The 18561-nt window shown below is 37.5% G+C and overlaps 2 protein-coding genes across 9 annotated transcripts in view; one reads left to right on the plus strand and one right to left on the minus strand.

Moving 5' to 3' along the window:
* Positions 1–1935, minus strand: part of LOC127873190 (interferon alpha-inducible protein 27-like protein 2A) — a 38743-nt gene extending 36808 nt beyond the window's left edge. Inside the window, exon 1 of one of the 3 annotated variants that reach the window (XM_052416933.1) lies at positions 1868–1935. The gene's annotated coding sequence lies outside the window, so the exon portion shown is untranslated. The other 2 variants (XM_052416935.1, XM_052416931.1) reach the window with 2 other exon arrangements.
* Positions 306–17689, plus strand: LOC127873189 (uncharacterized). 6 transcript variants are annotated; one of them, XR_008046045.1, is made up of 4 exons: positions 306–512; positions 9659–9819; positions 13873–14196; positions 16759–17689. XR_008046045.1 is itself a non-coding variant. In XM_052416924.1 (2 exons), the coding sequence occupies exon 2, from the start codon at positions 16790–16792 to the stop codon at positions 17540–17542; it is 753 nt and encodes a 250-aa protein (XP_052272884.1). In that variant the 5' UTR covers positions 15594–15779; positions 16759–16789; the 3' UTR covers positions 17543–17689. The 6 variants fall into 6 exon arrangements, 2 of the variants coding, with proteins under 2 accessions (XP_052272884.1, XP_052272883.1); XR_008046048.1 differs by lacking the exon at positions 306–512 and adding an exon at positions 1240–1325; XR_008046047.1 differs by lacking the exon at positions 306–512 and adding an exon at positions 1743–3932.
* Positions 17690–18561: the final 872 nt, after the last annotated feature.

Below are 18561 nucleotides of genomic sequence, written 5' to 3' on the forward strand. Positions count from 1 at the left end.
CACACCCACTTTGACACATTTTGTTTCATAATTTAATAATTACAGAGAAGTTGAGCACATTTTATCTTGTTTTATTATCCATAGACACTATATTAATCAAAGTAGACGCCTTCCATAATTGCATGTAACTGCATATATGTAAAACACCGTAAATATTAAATTTGTTTACATTTCTACTATCAACAAGGATTTGTATGCAATTTGTCAGGTAATGTTACGTGGAACGTGAATGGCTGAATCTATTACTGCAGTGGAATTTCAACCAATCAAATCGCATGTTAGAAATACATGTGAACTATCCAAAATGAAAGTAAAACATTGTCATTGTGAAATTGAAGCAGATTGATATGAATTTCTAGCAAAATATGCTCACTTAATAGTAATTAGGTTCTATTTTACTTTGAAAAAAAAACTATCCAAGGAACATGTACCAGCAAAAGAGCTTTATAACAAAGGAATACGAAAATTACTTCTAGAATTCTCAGTTTTCAGCTGTGCACACCTGTGTCCAAGTAAGGATTTTTGAGCATTTTGAATGAAACTTTCTCTCTTAGTTCAATGAAAAGCTTGTACTTTATTGCCAAGTGTATTATTTTCTGAAAGATAAATGTCTTGGCTGTTGTAATACAGTTTAATTGGTGTATTTATTGCGTTTGGAAGCAAATTTTTCGCTATTGTTTACACCATGGTTGTGTGCAGGAATTTTCACAGTTGTATCCCTTGTATATATATATGTAGTATAATAGAATATCTTTACTTAACGGTCCCTATGTTCCCGAAAATCTATGTATATGTAATATATACGAAAATGTAAAATAACCTAAAAAAATGAGTGATAATTTCTGACGCGGCCCCACCCCAACCGCTATAACTTTTGACCCAGGGGTCAGATCAAAATTCCAAATAGTGCAGGGTCGCACATATGCTCATAGCTACCATGTGTGTAAGTTTCAAGGTTCTAGTGCTTTTAGTGTAGGAGGAGATAGTGGCCAGGACGGACGGACAGACAGACGGACGGACGGCGGAGATAACCACAATATCCCCACCTTTTTTTCAAAAAGCGTGGGGATAATAATTAAATTTAAGAAACGGTATTTGTTTAGATCGTTTAAATTAAATCTTCTTGTAAACTTCATCCGTGATTTCATACCTGTGTGCGTACATACATCTCGGGTTGATATCAAACCGAGGCTATGCCAAGGTGCCTGAACCACGTGACTTTTTCGGCTATGTTTGGGACATTAAAAAAAATGTGTCCCACACATAGCAGTATAACATTTATATACACACACTCCGAATTAGATGTATTTGCGCAAACATACAAAGTAAGTAGCTTATCTATGAAGAATAACAATGTCCGCCCTATTTTTTAAACCCTCGACAATATTATAATCAATGTTTTTGTTGATTGAACAAAAAGTATACCACACATAGCATTTCACTTCATGTGTTTTCAACCACGCGGTTGCACTTTTTGAAAAAAATACTAAATTAATTTTGCGCGAATTTAACAAAGTTGTGTCTTTTTACAATGACCGGGCACTCGTCTTTGTTTTTTTGAAAATGATTTTGAAATAATGAAGAAATTATCAAAAACGTTACCTTAAGCGACGTTTTGTTTACATCCGATTGTCCCACACATAGCCGAAAAAGTCACGTGGTTCAGGCACCTTGTATGCAGTACACGTTTTTTTGCTGAGGTGTGCATTTCATCCCCAGACATCGCCGTTCTATTTATAAACGTACCTTACATCCAGTCGATCATATAGCGTGTATAGATTCTCTTTAACACGTTGTTATATGCTGAAGAGGAAAGCTGAACAATTATGGACAACAACGCAATAAATAGATCAAAGGAAACACGTACTTTGAAACCTGAATCGAAAACGCGACAGTATAATATTGGTGGAAATTGTTACTGCTGTGTACCTCAATGTGGAAAAAGTTCTAGACAGTATTCTCACTCCCGCTGAACTACGTTACAATGAGAGGTGCGTCTGCACGACAACGCGATACGGCGTCATAACTACAACGGTTACGGCGTCTTTCCACAGTTTGTTGACGATACGGGACATTGTTAAAACAAATGATATTAACGGTAACTTTGAATAGTTTTTGTATGTGTAAGCCAATGTTTATTTAAATACGGATATTGTGTTCCTCTTTCACAGCTTGCCATGTAATTTATTCCTATGTTATCGATAAAATGGAAGTTTTACAGACCTGTATAGACAACTCATAAAATCATTGGAATATACTTCAAAGTCTGACATTAAACAGATGAAAATGCAAACAGACGTAAGCAAGAACGAATGTTGAATCATTCTTATCAAGATCTGTCTCAAAATTAACTGCATGTAAGTGTAACTAGATCAATTTTGATGAATTAAAATGTTACGGCGTCTTACAGAGAGTGTTACAGTGCATTTACTACAACTTGTTTAAGGTTACGGTATAGTATCGACGTTTACTAGAGGTTTCGGTATAACAAGTTCGGTAAATTGTATTTATATAGTAAATGTTGTGGAGGGTTCGGTAAAATGGATCTTTATAGCGGTATACCTACAATAAGGTGTTAATGCCACCCATTATTGTCTTACATTACGGGCATATATTTGCAGACTGGCGATTATTTTTAATTGATTAATTAATGCAATGCCTACAGTAAATAATTTAGGGGCATGAATGAGCTACCACTGAACTTTAAAAAAAGAATAGTTGTAGGTACCAAACCAAAAAATGTAGATTGAATTTAAAATGTAACTTTATTGAAAGTAAATTTACGATTTAAATAAATCAGTACTTATTTTTTTAACGATTTGTTCATTTATTAAAAAAAAATAGTAATAATGAATGTTGATTTAAAGACTGAATTAATAGAAGATCTTCAATTTAGATCAATGCCTTAAACAAATGTTCAAAGTCTTGTAAAATAGTGTAGTACTGATTTATTTAAAAAAAAAATAATTTTTTTTTAATGAATTTGCGATTCTAAGATTAATTCAGTCTTTAATTGTATATTTTTACTATTATTTTATCTAAAAATAAATGTACCAAATCTTAAAAAATTGTATTACTGATTGATTAAAAAAGCGCCATAAAGAAATACAAATAAATATTACCCAAATGAAGTCTTGCTTTTAAATGACCTTAATATGTTATTGAATTCCCCACTTTCGATGTGTGAAATATTTTCTACATTCCTGTTAAATTCTTTACAGTAATTGAGGTAATTAGTAACCGTTGTTGTTGCAATCAATGACGACCTCCATACTCACGTCCAAAATGGTACTATCGTGGAACGAAATCACCATGGTTTTAAATTTGACTTCCTGCAGGCGCTGTAACACTGTAAAGAAGACACCGTAACATGTCTTAGTCGTAAGAGAAGATACCGTAACATGGACACGGAGTTGACATGCTACAACTTTTTTGCAAAATCGGATAGAAATCACCAATAATAGTATACACATGGGAATCACATGCTTGTAAAAGAGTGAACTTGATACAGATCATTAAAAAGAATCATCGTGACAGAAACTGCAAGCCAGAAACAACGAATTTATTAGATTTGCTATGTTTTGAGCTTGAACTTCTTTCTTTTATCATGATTTCACGCTAGAAAATGTCTCGATAGCTTAGGTAGCGAGTAAAGAAACATTAATTAATGAAAATAAATGCCATTTCCCGGTTTAAGTGTAAGTTTAAACAAAGAAATTACCTGTCTAAACGCGTGTGTATGTCTATAACTATCAAGACGCTGTAACCGTTGTAGTTACGACGCCGTATCGCGTTGTCGTTCAGACGAACCTCTCATTGTAACGTAGTTCAGCGGGAGTGATTCTCTGCACTTTCACCGCTTACCGTCGGATCCACAACTTAGAGAGAGGTGTATAGCAAACATTACAAGGCATGGCGAATATCCTGTCAAGGTTATATACTTTTTGTGAATGCGTGTTTCATGCATTTGCCATTGTAATAAAAAGTGATATTATATGAGTCGTGTTCTGAGAAAACTGGGCATAATGCATGTGCGTAAAGTGCAGTCCCAGATTAGCCTGTGCAGTCCGCTAATCAGGGACGACACTTTACGCTTTTATGATATTTTTCGTTTAAATGAAAAAGGCTCTCCTAAGCAAAAATCCAATTTAGGTGGAAAGTGTCGTCCCTGATTAGTCTGTGCGGACTGCACAGGCAAATCTGGGACGACACTACGCACATGCATTAAGCCCAGTTTTCTCAGAACGCGACTCATATGTTAAATTTAGTTTCCTATTGGATTTGCATGATCGAATGAGATTTGATCGGGGTTTGTGTAAACTTTGTATAACATAAACAACTTCATTATTGTATTATACTTCGCAAATGAAGTTTGAAAGGAGATATATTACACATTTTATTGGTCGTTCAGTTCGCACAAAATGTTTTAAGTTTGGAAATAGAACTACTTAAACATTTCCAGCGATTTAATTCAAACAGGAAATATGTCATCAGCATGAAGTAAAAATCTGCAAACCAGTGAACCAAATATTTCTGAGTTATTTCCCCATTGCTTACAAAGCGGTGCGCGGGTATGGATCATGGCAGTGGTAAAGCTATAAATATACTGCACATATGACTTCATTTGGGAAGTCATTTTGCTTGCGTGTTCCATGCATAATTAGCTAAATAAAATAATCAAAGTATGCAAACGAACGCGCAGAGAACATATGAATATGCCTGAGACATGTCAGTGCATTTAATTGCCTCACACGCAAGCATTTCAAATGATGCAAATGAAGAAAATCTTTGGAAGCTCATAGTTGTAAGTTGTTTATGCATTTGCTTTCCACAGGGGGAACGCGTATACGGGAGCTTACCGCGTTTAAGTGAGAAATTTGTTGCAAAACTTCAAAGATGGCGTCGTTTGTTGGATTTTCTTAAAGGAAGGGAGGATATTTTCATCCGGTAAGCCCCTTTGTATTTTTAATTATTTTAAATGAATACGCCGTTTCGGCTTTCCGGTGTGTGTGCTTCCCTCGGTTTTTTGTTTCAAGATCGTAGACGGCGGGATAAAAAAGTTATTGAAGAAAAACCGTCCACAAATATGTTGTCTACTTACGGGACGTTCGAGAAATTGGATGTACAAATATCATTTTCTCTTATAATACACAGTATTGACACACGTGAACAGTAAAATATAAATAAAATCATGATTATTTTATTTTACCGACGCCGTTTTAGCACTGATAATTAATTTATTGGCAAACATTATTGGTTTAACCCCCTTATTTGGAACTGACTTCCTTTTAAGCACATTTTGGGACCTGACTTCCAAATAACAAACAGCTCTTTCATATGTAAAAGAGCTTGACATGATATACCTACCCATCTTAAATAAAGTGTATATGTGTACTTCAATATTATAGTTTTATAGCATGTTACGTGGTGCAATATAAGTGTTTTCTTAATCATGTTACTTACTGTAGAATAATAATAATGCTGTTCGAAAAACCTGCCGACCAATTGAATCAATTCACCTATTTTCAAGAAGATGGGTTGTGTGGTGGCTGATGTACGAGATAATAGAACGTTTATCTTTCAGAAATATTATAATTAGCCGGATTTTTTTCGAAAAAATCTCGGCTTATAGATTGATGTTGTCGGGCGGGCGGGGGGGCGGGCGGGCGGGCGGGGTGGCGGCGTGCTCGAAAATGTTAAAGTTCTTATTTCATGGTATAACTTTGGTATGCTTGGACCTAGAGTCTTCAAACTTGACATGAAGGTTGGCCAGGATTAACAGATGACCACTGGTCATTTCAAGGTCATTCATTTGAAGGTCAAGGTCACTGTGACCTTCAATATAAAAAATGTTAAAGTTGTTATAACTTTGGTATGCTTGGACCTAGAGTCTTGAAACTTGACATGAAGGTTGGCCATAACTAGTTAGTAACCACTGGTCATTTCAAGGTCATTCATTTGAAGGTCAAGGTCACTGTGACCTTGAATGTAAAAATGTTAAAGTTCTTATTTCATGGTATAACTTTGGTATGCTTGGACCTAGAGTCTTCAAACTTGACATGAAGGTTGGCCAGGATTAACAGATGACCACTGGTCATTTCAAGGTCATTCATTTGAAGGTGAAGGTCACTGTGACCTTCAATATAAAAATGTTAAAGTTGTTATAACTTTGGTATGCTTGGACCTAGAGTCTTGAAACTTGACATGAAGGTTGGCCAGAACTAGTAAGTAACCACTGGACATTTCAAGGTCATTCATTTGAAGGTCAAGGTCACTGTGACCTTGAATGTAAAAATGTTAAAGTTGTTATAACTTTGGTATGCTTGGACCTAGAGTCTTGAAACTTGACATGAAGGTTGGCCAGAACTAGTAAGTAACCACTGGACATTTCAAGGTCATTCATTTGAAGGTCAAGGTCACTGTGACCTTGAATGTAAAAATGTTAAAGTTGTTATAACTTTGGTATGCTTGGACCTAGAGTCTTGAAACTTGACATGAAGGTTGGCCAGAACTAGTAAGTAACCACTGGACATTTCAAGGTCATTCATTTGAAGGTCAAGGTCACTGTGACCTTGAATGTAAAAATGTTAAAGTTCTTATTTCATGTTATAACTTTGGTATGCTTGTACCTAGAGTCTTCAAACTTGAAATAAAGATTGGCCAGTACTAGAAGATGACCACTGGTCATTTCAATGTCATTCATTTGAAGGTCAAGGTCACTGTGACCTTAAATGTTAAAATGTTAAAATTGTTATAACTTTGGTATGCTTGGACATAGAGTCTTCAAACTTGACATGAAGGTTTGCAAGCACACTTAGATGACCACTGGTCATTTCAAGGTCATTCATTCTAAGGTCAAGGTCACTGTGACCTTGAATGTAAAAATGTTAAAGTTCTTATAACTTTGGTAGGTAAAAATGTTAAAGTTCTTATTCCATGTTATAACTTTGGTATGCTTGTACCTAGAGTCTTCAAACTTGACATAAAGGTTGGCCAGTACTAGAAGATCACCACTGCTCATTTCAATGTCATTCATTTGAAGGTCAAGGTCACTGTGACCTTCAATGTTAAAATGTTAAAATTGTTATAACTTTGGTATGCTTGGACCTAGAATCTCAAACTTGACGTAAAGGTTTGCAAGCACACTTAGATGACCACTGGTCATTTCAAGGTCATTCATTTGAAGGTCGAGGTCACTGTGACCTTGGATGTAAATATGTTAAAGTTGTTAATACTTTGGTATGCTTAGACCTAGAGTCTTCAAACTTGATATGAAGGTTGGCCAGAACTAGTAGATGACCACTGGTCATTTTAAGGTCAAGGTCACCGTGACCTTGAATGTAAAAATGTTAAAAAATTCAAAACATAACACAAGGTTTGCTCATGCCTTGAAAAGTACTTACATTTCATTTTGACCTTTGAACAATATTTCAGTAATTTAAGTATTGCATTGACAAAAACACGAAAGGTACTTTCCTGTCATTTAAATAAAAAATCCGGCTTCAATGCGGTCATCTCCGACCGCGGAACTCTTGTTAATTTCATGTATTTTATGACGTGTCGAACTTATTCTGCTATGAACTTTTTTAACCATTCTTTTACTGTCTTTTCAGATGATGCAGGTTAAAGGGCGAAAATAAGTGCATCTTACGTTGCAGTATATGTTATGAGGAATTTTACATCAGGGGAGGATTGAGATATCATGCCCCATTCATGGACCACATGAGTTTAAATGTAGAATATGCAAGAAAGAATCCTTCAACAGAGCCGGACTAAAACAGCAAATAAAAAACATGAACATAGCAAAACATGTACAGCTGATGTTTGTAGTGTTTTTGTTTTATTTATAAAGTCTACATAGACACGTCTGACATATAATTGCTATGTGTGCTACTAACTTACACGTTTTATTCCGTATATGTCATGATGCTAGTTCCTCACTTTGTTATGAAAATAAACCATTATCTGTGTTACGTAATTTCTTCCTACGATGTCTCTGCATAAATGTTCAATTGTATTCAGCACTTACATACATGATAAAAAAAAGATTTGGGTCGGATTTAATTCGTTATGCATTTGACATATGAACATTACTAACGATTAGAAGGCAATGTTAGGAACACACGAAATAATTTTTCTAAGTGAACCAATACTTTATTCCCTCAATACAACAGTCATAAATAATATGTATTCACATAGGTATAAAAGAGAAAACATACATGTATAACAATAATATTGATCACTTCTACTGAAATCATCGTGTATTGCATTTGCACAAATCTTTCTATCCACTACAAATTCACTTTTTGCGATTATAATATAGTGACCAACGCATAACTGGTTTAAAAGAAGGTCGTCCAAAATGTGTCACATCAAAGTCACATACATGTATCAGTATCGTTATGGTAAAACGCGTCAAATGTCATTGTATTAAATAAACAATTCATATTTAAGTATCATAAAAAACATCCACCGATATGCATCTTCTAAGCAGATGTCAGGTATTCCAAATTGCCTCATGTATTCCGAATCGCAACAATAGCAGTATTTGGTTACATCAACCTTATACTAGTATCAAACCGGCTTTACCCTCTTCTTTTTTTATTACACTTTTATTGCACGTATATGTGATTGTTTGGCAAGGTACTTCGACGTATTCTTTTTTGTTTGATAGGTGGGTTTTCATGTACCTATCGCATTCTAGAGCGGTACACACTTCGTTACGCCGTCTTTTTTTTAAATCTTGGCATCCTCAACATATATAACTGGCGTCTAGATATCTGGAAATAGTAAGCATAGTATTCCGTTGGATGCATAATCAAACATAAGTATGTCCATATGTGTTAAAATAAACAGGTAAGAATTACACTGTGTTTATAATACCGTCGAATGTCTTATATTACACACAATAAATGTTAGCGTTAAGTATACGATAAAACATATAATAATACAAATTAATAATAAAACAATTAATAGAAAAAAGAAAACTCTTGATTTCTTCAAGTGAAAATGTTTTCCAAGACATTCGCACCAATGCGGAATTCATTCACGAAAGTTATTTCGCATACAACCTTGTAACATAGGAAAGAGGTGTTAATCATTTGGAAGTCAGATCCCAAAATGTGCTTAGAGGAAGTTTAATTCCAAAAATAGGGGTTAACCCGTTATAATTCGGCATTAAATGAATTAATAGACATAACAACGCGTCGAGATAATAAAATATTCGTGATTTATGTTATATTTTACTGTACACATGCACAAATACTGTTTATTATGAGAGAAAATGATATTCGAACATCCAACATCTCGAAGGTCAAGAAATTAAACAACAAATTTGTCGACGGTTTTGCTTCAATAACTTTTTTATTCCGTCGTCTACGGTTTTGAAACAAAAAACCGAGGGGAGCACAAACACCGTAGAGCCGAAAGGGCTTATTTATTTAAAAGAAATATAAATATAAAGTGGCTTACCGGGTGAAAATATCCGCTACTCCTTCACGAAAAATACTTAAACGACGCCATCTTTGAAGTTTTGCAACAACTTTCTCACTTAAACGCGGTAAGCTCCCGTATACGCGTGCCCCCTGTTTCCAGTTGTTGCAAAAAATGTAAACGCGTAGTTTTGTTTTCGGGAGATTTGTTGATTTTCAAATTTCAGTTCAAGTCCATTTCCGTCGTCTGCTCCCGCCACTTCCTGCCACGTGACTATTCCAGCTGGACCCCCGTGAAGAGACTCCAGAAGGGCGCGGTACCGACAGTGTTTGAAGACATTGTCTCTTTAGGATTGGAAGTGAAGTCAGCGCATGACAATCTTGAGAGGTATATTTGATCATTCGCCGAAAATCTTCCACCTTAGGTTTCTCAGCGTATTTCATACTAATCACACACACTTATATCGTTAGCTTGACGATTTATTATACCCTCACAAACGAAGTTTAGGGGGGTATATAGGAGTGAACTTGAAGGTCGGTGGGTGTTTCGGTCTGTCGGTCTGTCTGTCGGTCCGTCTTAAGTGTCCGCTCTCTAATTCAAGTTGTTTTCATCCAATCTTCACCAAACTTGGTCAGATGTTGTATCTCGATGATGTCTAGGTCAAGTTCGAATATGGGTCATGTCGGATCAAAAGCTAGGTCACGGGGTCACTTAGTGCTTTTTTTAACATTTAGCATGGTGTCCGCTCTCTAATTCAAGTAGTTTTCATCCGATCTTCACCAAACTTGGTCAGAAGTTTTATCTCGATGAGCTTAAGGCCATGTTCGAACATGGGCCATGCCAGATCAAAAACTAGGTCACGGGGTCACTTAGTACTTTTTACACATTCAGCATGGTGTCCGCTCTCTAATTGAAGTAGTTTGATGTCATCAGATCTTCACCACACTTGGTCAGAAGTTGTATCTAGATGATGTGTAAGTCAAGTTCGAACATGGGCCATGCCGGGTCAAAAACTAGGTCACGGGGTCACTTAGTGCGTTTTAAATATTGAGAATGGTGTCTGGTGCTTTTTGTGAAGACAACCTGCAAACTATTCTGTGTCAATGCGGCATGTGGGGGTATTCGTCACGTCTGTGACAAAGCTCTAGTTTTGGAATTGATATGAGAACTGACTTAACTGACTTAGTCCTCTTCGCCCTGGTCGGAGCATAGGGCCTTTACCACAGCTCTAAATCTGGTTCGGTCCATGGCCCGGGCTTTTGCTTCTCCCCATGACATCCTAATCTTGTGAAGCTCAGTGTCCAGTGTTCTGCGCCAGGAGTTTGTAGGCCTACCTTTTCTATTTTGTCCTTGAGGGTTCCAATCCAGGGCTTGCCTTGCTATGTTGGGCTGGGTTCTTCGCAGCGTGTGTCCGATCCATCTCCACTTCTTCTGTAGTATGGAGTTCGTAACCGGTTGCTGCCATGTTCTTGCCCATAGGTCCTGGTTTGAAATCTTCTCTGGCCATCTTATCCTTAGGATCTGCCTAAGACATGTGTTGATAAATACTTTCCAGTGGATGTTCCAATTGTTCCACACTGGTCTCATTGTCACAAATGCTTGGCGTGCTTTCCCTATTCTGGCCTTGATGTCCTCTTCTGTACCTCCTGTCTTGCTGAAAATGCTGCCCAGGTATGTGAAGTGGTCAACTTTTTCAATGGCTTGCCCTTCTATGCGGATGCCTTGTCTGCTGTCTGGATTGATCCTGAGGCATTTTGTTTTGCTGATGTTGACCTCTAGCCATGTTGATCTGGCTATTTCCTGCAGTTTCTCTGTTTTCTGCTGCATGTGGGCGCAAGTGTGGGACAGGAGCCCGATGTCATCGGCGTAATCAAGGTCTTCCAGCTTGCTCTGAAGGGTCAACTGTATTCCTCTCGGTGTATCCAGTGTTGTTTTCATTACCCAGTCAATGACTAGCGAGAAAATCATAGGAGAGAGAAGGCAGCCCTGTCTGACCCCAGTGCGTACTTTGAAAGGCTCAGAGAGGTCCATGTCGTTGATGACTTGGATGAGGTTGTTATTGTACAGGCTCCGAATTATGTTCACCATCTTGCTTGGGATGCCGTATTGCATCAATATTTTCCAGATCGTGTCTCTGTCCACTGTGTCGAACGCCTTCTTGAAATCGATGAAGTTTACATACAGCGGACAGTTCCATTCAATGGATTGCTCGATGATGATTCGGGGCGTTGCAATCTGGTCTGCACATGATCTTCCTGCTCTGAAGCCTGCTTGTTCTTCTCTAAGAAGATTGTTGACTTCGGCCTTTATTCTCTCTAGAATGATCCTCGGTAGTACCTTGCTGGGCATGGATAGCAGCTGGATACCTCGCCAATTGTTGCAGTCGCTCAGGTTGCCTTTCTTTGGAAGCTTCACAAGATATCCTGTCTGCCACTCAACAGGAACTTCTTCTGTGTCCCAGATCTGTTGGATGAGGTCAAACATGATGTCAGAAGTGACGTCTGTTGATGCCTTCATCGCTTCTGGTGGGATTTTGTCAGGCCCTGGGGCTTTCCTGTTCTTTATCTTGTTGATGGCTTGTGTGATTTCCTGTTTGGTTATTGGTCCTGTGTTAATTGCCAGGTAAAGACCATATTCAATGGTGGGGGGTTGCGTAACTGATGTCCCGTTCAGGAGTCTCTCAAAGTGCTCCTTCCACCTTTTCAGCTGGTCTTCTGGCTTGGACAGGATGTTTCCATTTCGGTCTTTCACTGGTGTGTTTGAGTTGCTTTGGCGTCCTGCTAGCTGGCGAGTTATCTGGTACATGTATAGGGTAGCCATGTCATTTTGTTGTGCAGCTTTTTCTGCTTCAACTGCTAGGCGGTCAATCAGTGTCCGTTTGTCTTGTCTGCAGCTCTTTTTAACCTCCTTTTGTAAGGTTCTATATTCGCTCTGGACTCTCTGTGTCTGTTCTCTGGTTTTGGCTTGGAGAAGCCTTTGACGGATTGTTCGTTTCGTTTCAATCTTATTGATGGTACTGTCAGAGATTCAAGTCTTGTGGGTTCGAGTTCGAAAGCCGAGCCTTTCTTCACAAACAGATGTGAAGGTGTTCTTTACCTGTTCCACTTTCTTCTCCAGCGAGTCAGCATCTGCATCCGCCAGAGCTTCAAAGTTGTTTCTCAGACTGATGGAGAACTCTTGCTTGTCCTGAGGCGTCTTAGTTTGGTGATATCGAAGCGTGGACTCTTGGTGTGTCCTTGCTTTCTGACCCTTGCAATTCTGACCTGAATTTTTGCTATGAGAAGTTCATGGTCTGAGCCAATCTCTGCTCCTCGGTAAGCTCTGACATCGCTGAGGGTTCTCCTCCATCTTCGCGAGATCGCCAAATGGTCAATCTGGTTTTTCACTGACTTGTCTGGGGATGTCCATGCAACTTTGTGAATGTCTTTGTGGGCAAATATGGTGCCACCTATGACAAGGTCATTCAGTCCATAAAAGTCAGTGAATAACTCTCCGTTCTCATTGATATCTCCAACTCCCTCCTTTCCCATGATGAGCTCCTTTCCTGTGTTGTTACAAGCTTCCTTGGCGTGCATGTCTCCCATGACTATAGTGATGTCGCGCTTTGGGACATTATCTCAGGAGGTGGCCATAGAAATATTCCTTGGTCTTGTCATCTGCCTGGTTTGTAGGGGCATAGCACTGAATGATGACCACTTCCTGGAACTTAGAGTTGAACCTGGCTCTCATGATCCTGTCATTGATTGGTTCCCATTCAAGAAGGCTCTTGTGAGCAGTTTTTGTTAGAAGCAGTCCAACCCCGTTGTGGTGATTGTCTTCTTCATTTTGTGGTCCAGAGAACAGAAGGGTGTGGCCAGTGGCTAGCATGACTTTTCCAGCTGTTGTCCATCTAACTTCACTCAAGCCCATGATGTCTAGGCGGAACTTCTTCATTTCTCTGGCCAATTGAGCTGCCCTTCCTGATTCATATAATGTTCGCACATTCCAAAATCCTATCCGTGAGACGTTCTTGGAGGAGAGTAGGTTTGTCCGCAGATTTCTCTGTTTCATACGCTCTCCCCCGGGTCGATACCGTAAATCCTCATTTTGTGTTGCCCTGGTTCGGGTTTCTGTAGCGTATTTTGTTTTCCATGGTCGGGGTGCTGGCCCTACGCACAACCCTCCTCTGTTTTTCATCCGGGCTTGGGACCGGCATTGGCGGAGTTCGATATGAGAATAGTTGGCTTTGCGGGAATCAGAATCGGGGCGCTTTTTGACGCTGTTTATGTCGTATTTTGACAACAAATAATTTGTCTTTTGGCTATTTGATATAAAGCGATTTTTCATGTGTTTTTTCTAGCTTAAATGTGTTTTAATATTATAATACTTAATATGAGTTGCTGTTATGGGTTATAACGAACGTTTTCAAAGAATTACAGAAAATACTTTTTTTTATTTCAGTCAAAACATTACAACCAATCCCTCTGTTGACAAATTAACAAATCAACGGGAAGTGAAATATTTTCAGAACTATAAATTGATTGCCGAAAATAGCATGTGCCACACCTTCGAAACGTCACGTCCGGTTTTGAGCAAACGAGATGACAATGAATCGACTGGAAGCCTTAGGAACAAAAAGAAGAAACAAACGTCAGTATCAAATGAAGACACATCGGTGTTTTATCTGCATAGGAAGATTGAATCAAGAATCCTTAAGCGGAAACGTCTTGAAACCTACGTGTCGAACATTTGGAGCAAGAAAAAGTCGTGTGGCTGACATTGAAGGTGAAATTCAATTTACTCTGCCTTTCTATAAATAGAGGCGCATGTTCAATCATGTAGGAAAGTCTACGTTGTTGTTAGATGCTCTGCTTTTTAACAGTATTCAATTTATGTGTTATAGTTTCACATCTGTACACATGTTTGCGGCACGTTCATAAAATGAGTTTCTTTTGCACCTCATTTCCGAAGCCTCTCTGCACGTGTTGTATCAGGGCTTAAAGAAATGGTTACAGGAAAGAGACTGTGGAAGTTTTTATACCATAGCATATGCCTTATATGTTATTTGTCCTCTTCATTTATAATGAAAAGTAGTCGGGTAAATATAGTGGCGAACTCGGCTCGCTTCTATGAATGTATCACGCTACAAGAGTCTTTGTTAAATTATTTTAACAATTACTGCGCGCACTGAAAATGCACATCTTACAGCAAAAGTAGGTGGAAATATAACGGTCTACCGTTTTTGTATAAATGCAGTTCCTTCGAGAGATTGTTCCTTCAATACATCTAAGCATTTGTATTGGCTGAAACCAGTTTCTGTAGGAAATGTAGAGCTTGTGAACATTTGAACAGTTCCTTAAATAAACTGGAAGTTTTATGTGTACAAAAACTAAATTGCGCAATATGTAAGTTCATGTTAACTAACGATCGGTTTATTCAGACGTATTTACTAGCGAAAGTAATAAAGCTGATAAACGTATAAAACAATGTTTAGTAAACACTTCATACAGTAACTTATATGCGTACTATATTGATATCGATCCTACAAGTTCATGTCCATCTCGGACAATCACCGTGGCTATGATTCTCGTTTTTTAATCGAATTTTATTTTAAAATCACACTAAACTTGACTATGTTATGCACAGTTGAAAGAGCGTGTATATAATACTCATTCTGCAGTTTAAAACATGCGAATCGGCTAAATGTATTCGTGTTCTGAATACACGTCAAACATTTTGATACAGCGTTGCTACGCTTCAGTTAACTGTGTCGATTTTAATGCAAACTTATATTAATTGCATTTTAGATACCAATGTCAAAATAAAATACACTCTGATAGCCTAGAGATCAGTAGCTTACCGGTCAGTGTCTCGCCCGACTGTGCGATATATTTATTCGGTTTTCTTACGTGAAACTCGCAGCAGATATTTTATCTAAACACAAAGAACAACATTAATCAGTCGTTCTATAAACGCTGCAATAGGGAGTTGGGAAACACAATATAATATATTTTAATAATAAAACAGTCCCAAAGATGTATTTAACTCGAAATAATTGTCGCACTTACTTGGATTTCGGGGGAAAATATTTACTCGTGATGCGAGGCTTCTAAAGAAACATCTTTGCAAAGCGTCGAAACCTTCTACCTATCACATGACTACAGCTTCGATTATGTTTTGGATAAACAAGAGTAAATCGGACCTGTTTCTTACATATCTGTTTAGCATTACAACTGTCACATACTCTGCAAACACACGCACAACACACCGGCAGGATCCGCATAGGATTTTATAATGACATTGCACAGGCTGATGCACAGATTTGGGTAATATTTTGAAAACACGTGTATATAATTAAACACGCAAAGGTAAGCTGTAAATTTGTCTTATATCATTTGCACTCGTTCATAAGTTTTGCCTTTTGAAGTGTGACTTTAAACCCATTGAGATATAATATTTTACATTCAGCTACTGTAAACTACGTGTGTGTATTAATAGTACAGATGACATCGATAATTAAAAACAAAATTGCAAATATGACATTAATGATCCTGCACAGGGGAAAATCACGTGGGTAGTATTTAGATTAATGTTCTATTTAAATACATAACCTGTTAATTAGGCAAATATTTAAGCATATGTTGATTGATGAGGAATGTTCAAAGCTTTACCATATTTTTACTCCTTTATAACGGGTGAACCATCACAATTAAAATAATATTTAAATTGGGTAACTATTTCCTTCTATATGTCCCCAACAAAACCGGCTGAACATATTACATCTTATAAATGAAAACTCGTTTAATGGATGACTGAATAATGTTATCACACGGAATAAAGTGTTATTTCTACAAAGTCGCTCCAAATGATAGCAGGGGTCAAGTTTTTATATGATAACAACAATGGCCCCATTATAATGATAACCCGTACTTATCAAATTTGTCGCAAGATGGATGAACTTCTTAATCGCCAGGATTAAAACAGATTGTTACTATTAGACGTTCAAGGTAACTTAAGGTTAAATATTGTGGATTAGGAATTAAAGGATACGAACTGTACATATTACCATAATAAGTCGCTTTTGATCGTCAGCGTTAGTCTAATTTCTAAACCGTTTGTCACAGGGCTAGTGTTCATCTTTAATGGTGGTGTTCTTTTGTACTTGGGACGGTTTCTTTGCAACATGATAGCTGACGATAATTAGAAGATTCTTATCTGGCGAGGCTATTGAATTCTTTAAGATCGTTCTTCGCGTATTGATAAAAGATTAAATGGAAAAACCACAATCCTATTAAGAAGTCAATAAGGTTTTGATGTCATCGCTCGTGTTTCGTGTTTTGTTTTCAGCAAAACAGTCTAGAGTGTGTGTAGGACAGCTATGCAGGGCAAAATGTCGGATACAAATATTCGTTATTTTGTTGCGATATCGGAGAACAAACGAAAACAAAACGAGTTACGATATCAGGAATCTAAAATCGATGACTTGAAGAAAAAGATGCTATCTAAATACTGGAAAGATAAATTCAGCGTGTTTGACGAAATGATTCGCTTGAACGTTAAAACACCGTCGTACAGTGAAGAGCGCGTTAACGCATACGTGACAAATGACGGTAAAATGACGCCATCTGATAAATCGATGACGCTTGGTGCAATGGCGATAGACTCGAAACTCCTTAGTAACAGACCGGTAACGCTGCAGAAAAATTTAAAGCCGGGAACAAGGATAGAGCCGATTATCAGTATAGAAGGAAGCGATGCTGTGTGCTACCCGAATAAGGAGGCCAAACGCGGACGTAAGGTTCTACTCAATCAACGTGTTTTACGTCGTATAGAGCAGTGTAAAGCGCTGGAAGAGAGTATAGCATCTTCAAGATGTAAAAGTGCAAGAAGAGACGTAAGTGACGTTATGTACAGGCGAAACGGGTCGCAGGTAAGACGTCCGAAAACGGCACCCGCTTTGAAACCGAAGTCGGATAGTGATGTCTCAAATGATGAGCCACCGTCTTCACAGGACGCTAAGGACGTTAACGTTAATGTTTCAACGCGAAGACCGTCAACGTCAGTGAGTTCATATCGACGTGAGGGACTCATTACATCAATTCAACGACGTCCATCTACGTCGTTATCATGAAAATGCTGAATTGAGATCGGGTTTAAATATAAAGGTCTAATTTCTAATGAAGAATGGATCTGTTTTTGTACTGGAAATGTATATTTGTGAGTATGTAATTTTGTGAGTGCTAAATTATATTATTAAATAAAAACATGCAATCATTGTCCTCATTGTTAATTGCTTACTCAAAAAAATATTAGTATCTCTTAATAATAATAATAATAATAAGAATAATAATAATAATAATAATAATTAAAAAAAAATATTTGTTTGTTTTCATTATTATTATAATTATTATCTTTGTTTATCATTATTATTATTATTGTATTAGAAGTATTAAAATAATTAGTTTCAGTGGTAGTAGTATTAGATGTAGCAAAAGTAGTAGTAGTAGTAGTAGTAGTAGTAGTAGTAGTAGTAGTAGTAGTAGTAGTAGTAGTAGTAGTAGTAGTAGTAGTAGTAGTAGAAGTAGCAGTAGAAGTAGTACTAGTAGTATAAGTATTAGTATTAGTAATAGTAGTAGTAGTAGAAGTAGTAGAAGTAGTAGATTAGTAGTAGTAGTAGTAGTAGAAGTAGTAGTAGTAGTAGTAGTAGTAGTAGTAGAAGTACTAGTAGTAGTAGAAGAAGTAGTAGTAGTAGCAGCAGCAGTAGTAGTAGTAGTAGTAGTAGTAGTAGTAGTAGTAGTAGTAGTAGTAGTAGTAGTAGTAGTAGTAGTAGTAGTAGTAGTAGTAGTAGAAGTAGTAGATAAGTAGTAGAAGTAGTAGTAGTAGTAGTAGTAGTAGTAGGAGTAGTAGTAGTAGTAGTAGTAGACGTAGTAGTAGTAGTAGTAGTAGTAGTAGTAGTAGTAGAAGTAGTAGTAGTAGTAGTAGTAGTAGTTGTTGTTGTTGTAGTAGTAGTAGTAGAAGTAGTAGTAGTAGTTGTTGTTGTTGTTTTTGTAAAATGATTAGTAGCAGTAGCAGCATCAGCAATAGCAGTAGCAGCAGTAGTAGTAGTAGTAGCAGCGGTGGCAGAAGCAGCAGCAGTAGCAGCAGCAGTAA

Source organism: Dreissena polymorpha, chromosome 3 (assembly GCF_020536995.1).
Source record: "Dreissena polymorpha isolate Duluth1 chromosome 3, UMN_Dpol_1.0, whole genome shotgun sequence".
NCBI lineage: Eukaryota > Metazoa > Mollusca > Bivalvia > Myida > Dreissenidae > Dreissena > Dreissena polymorpha.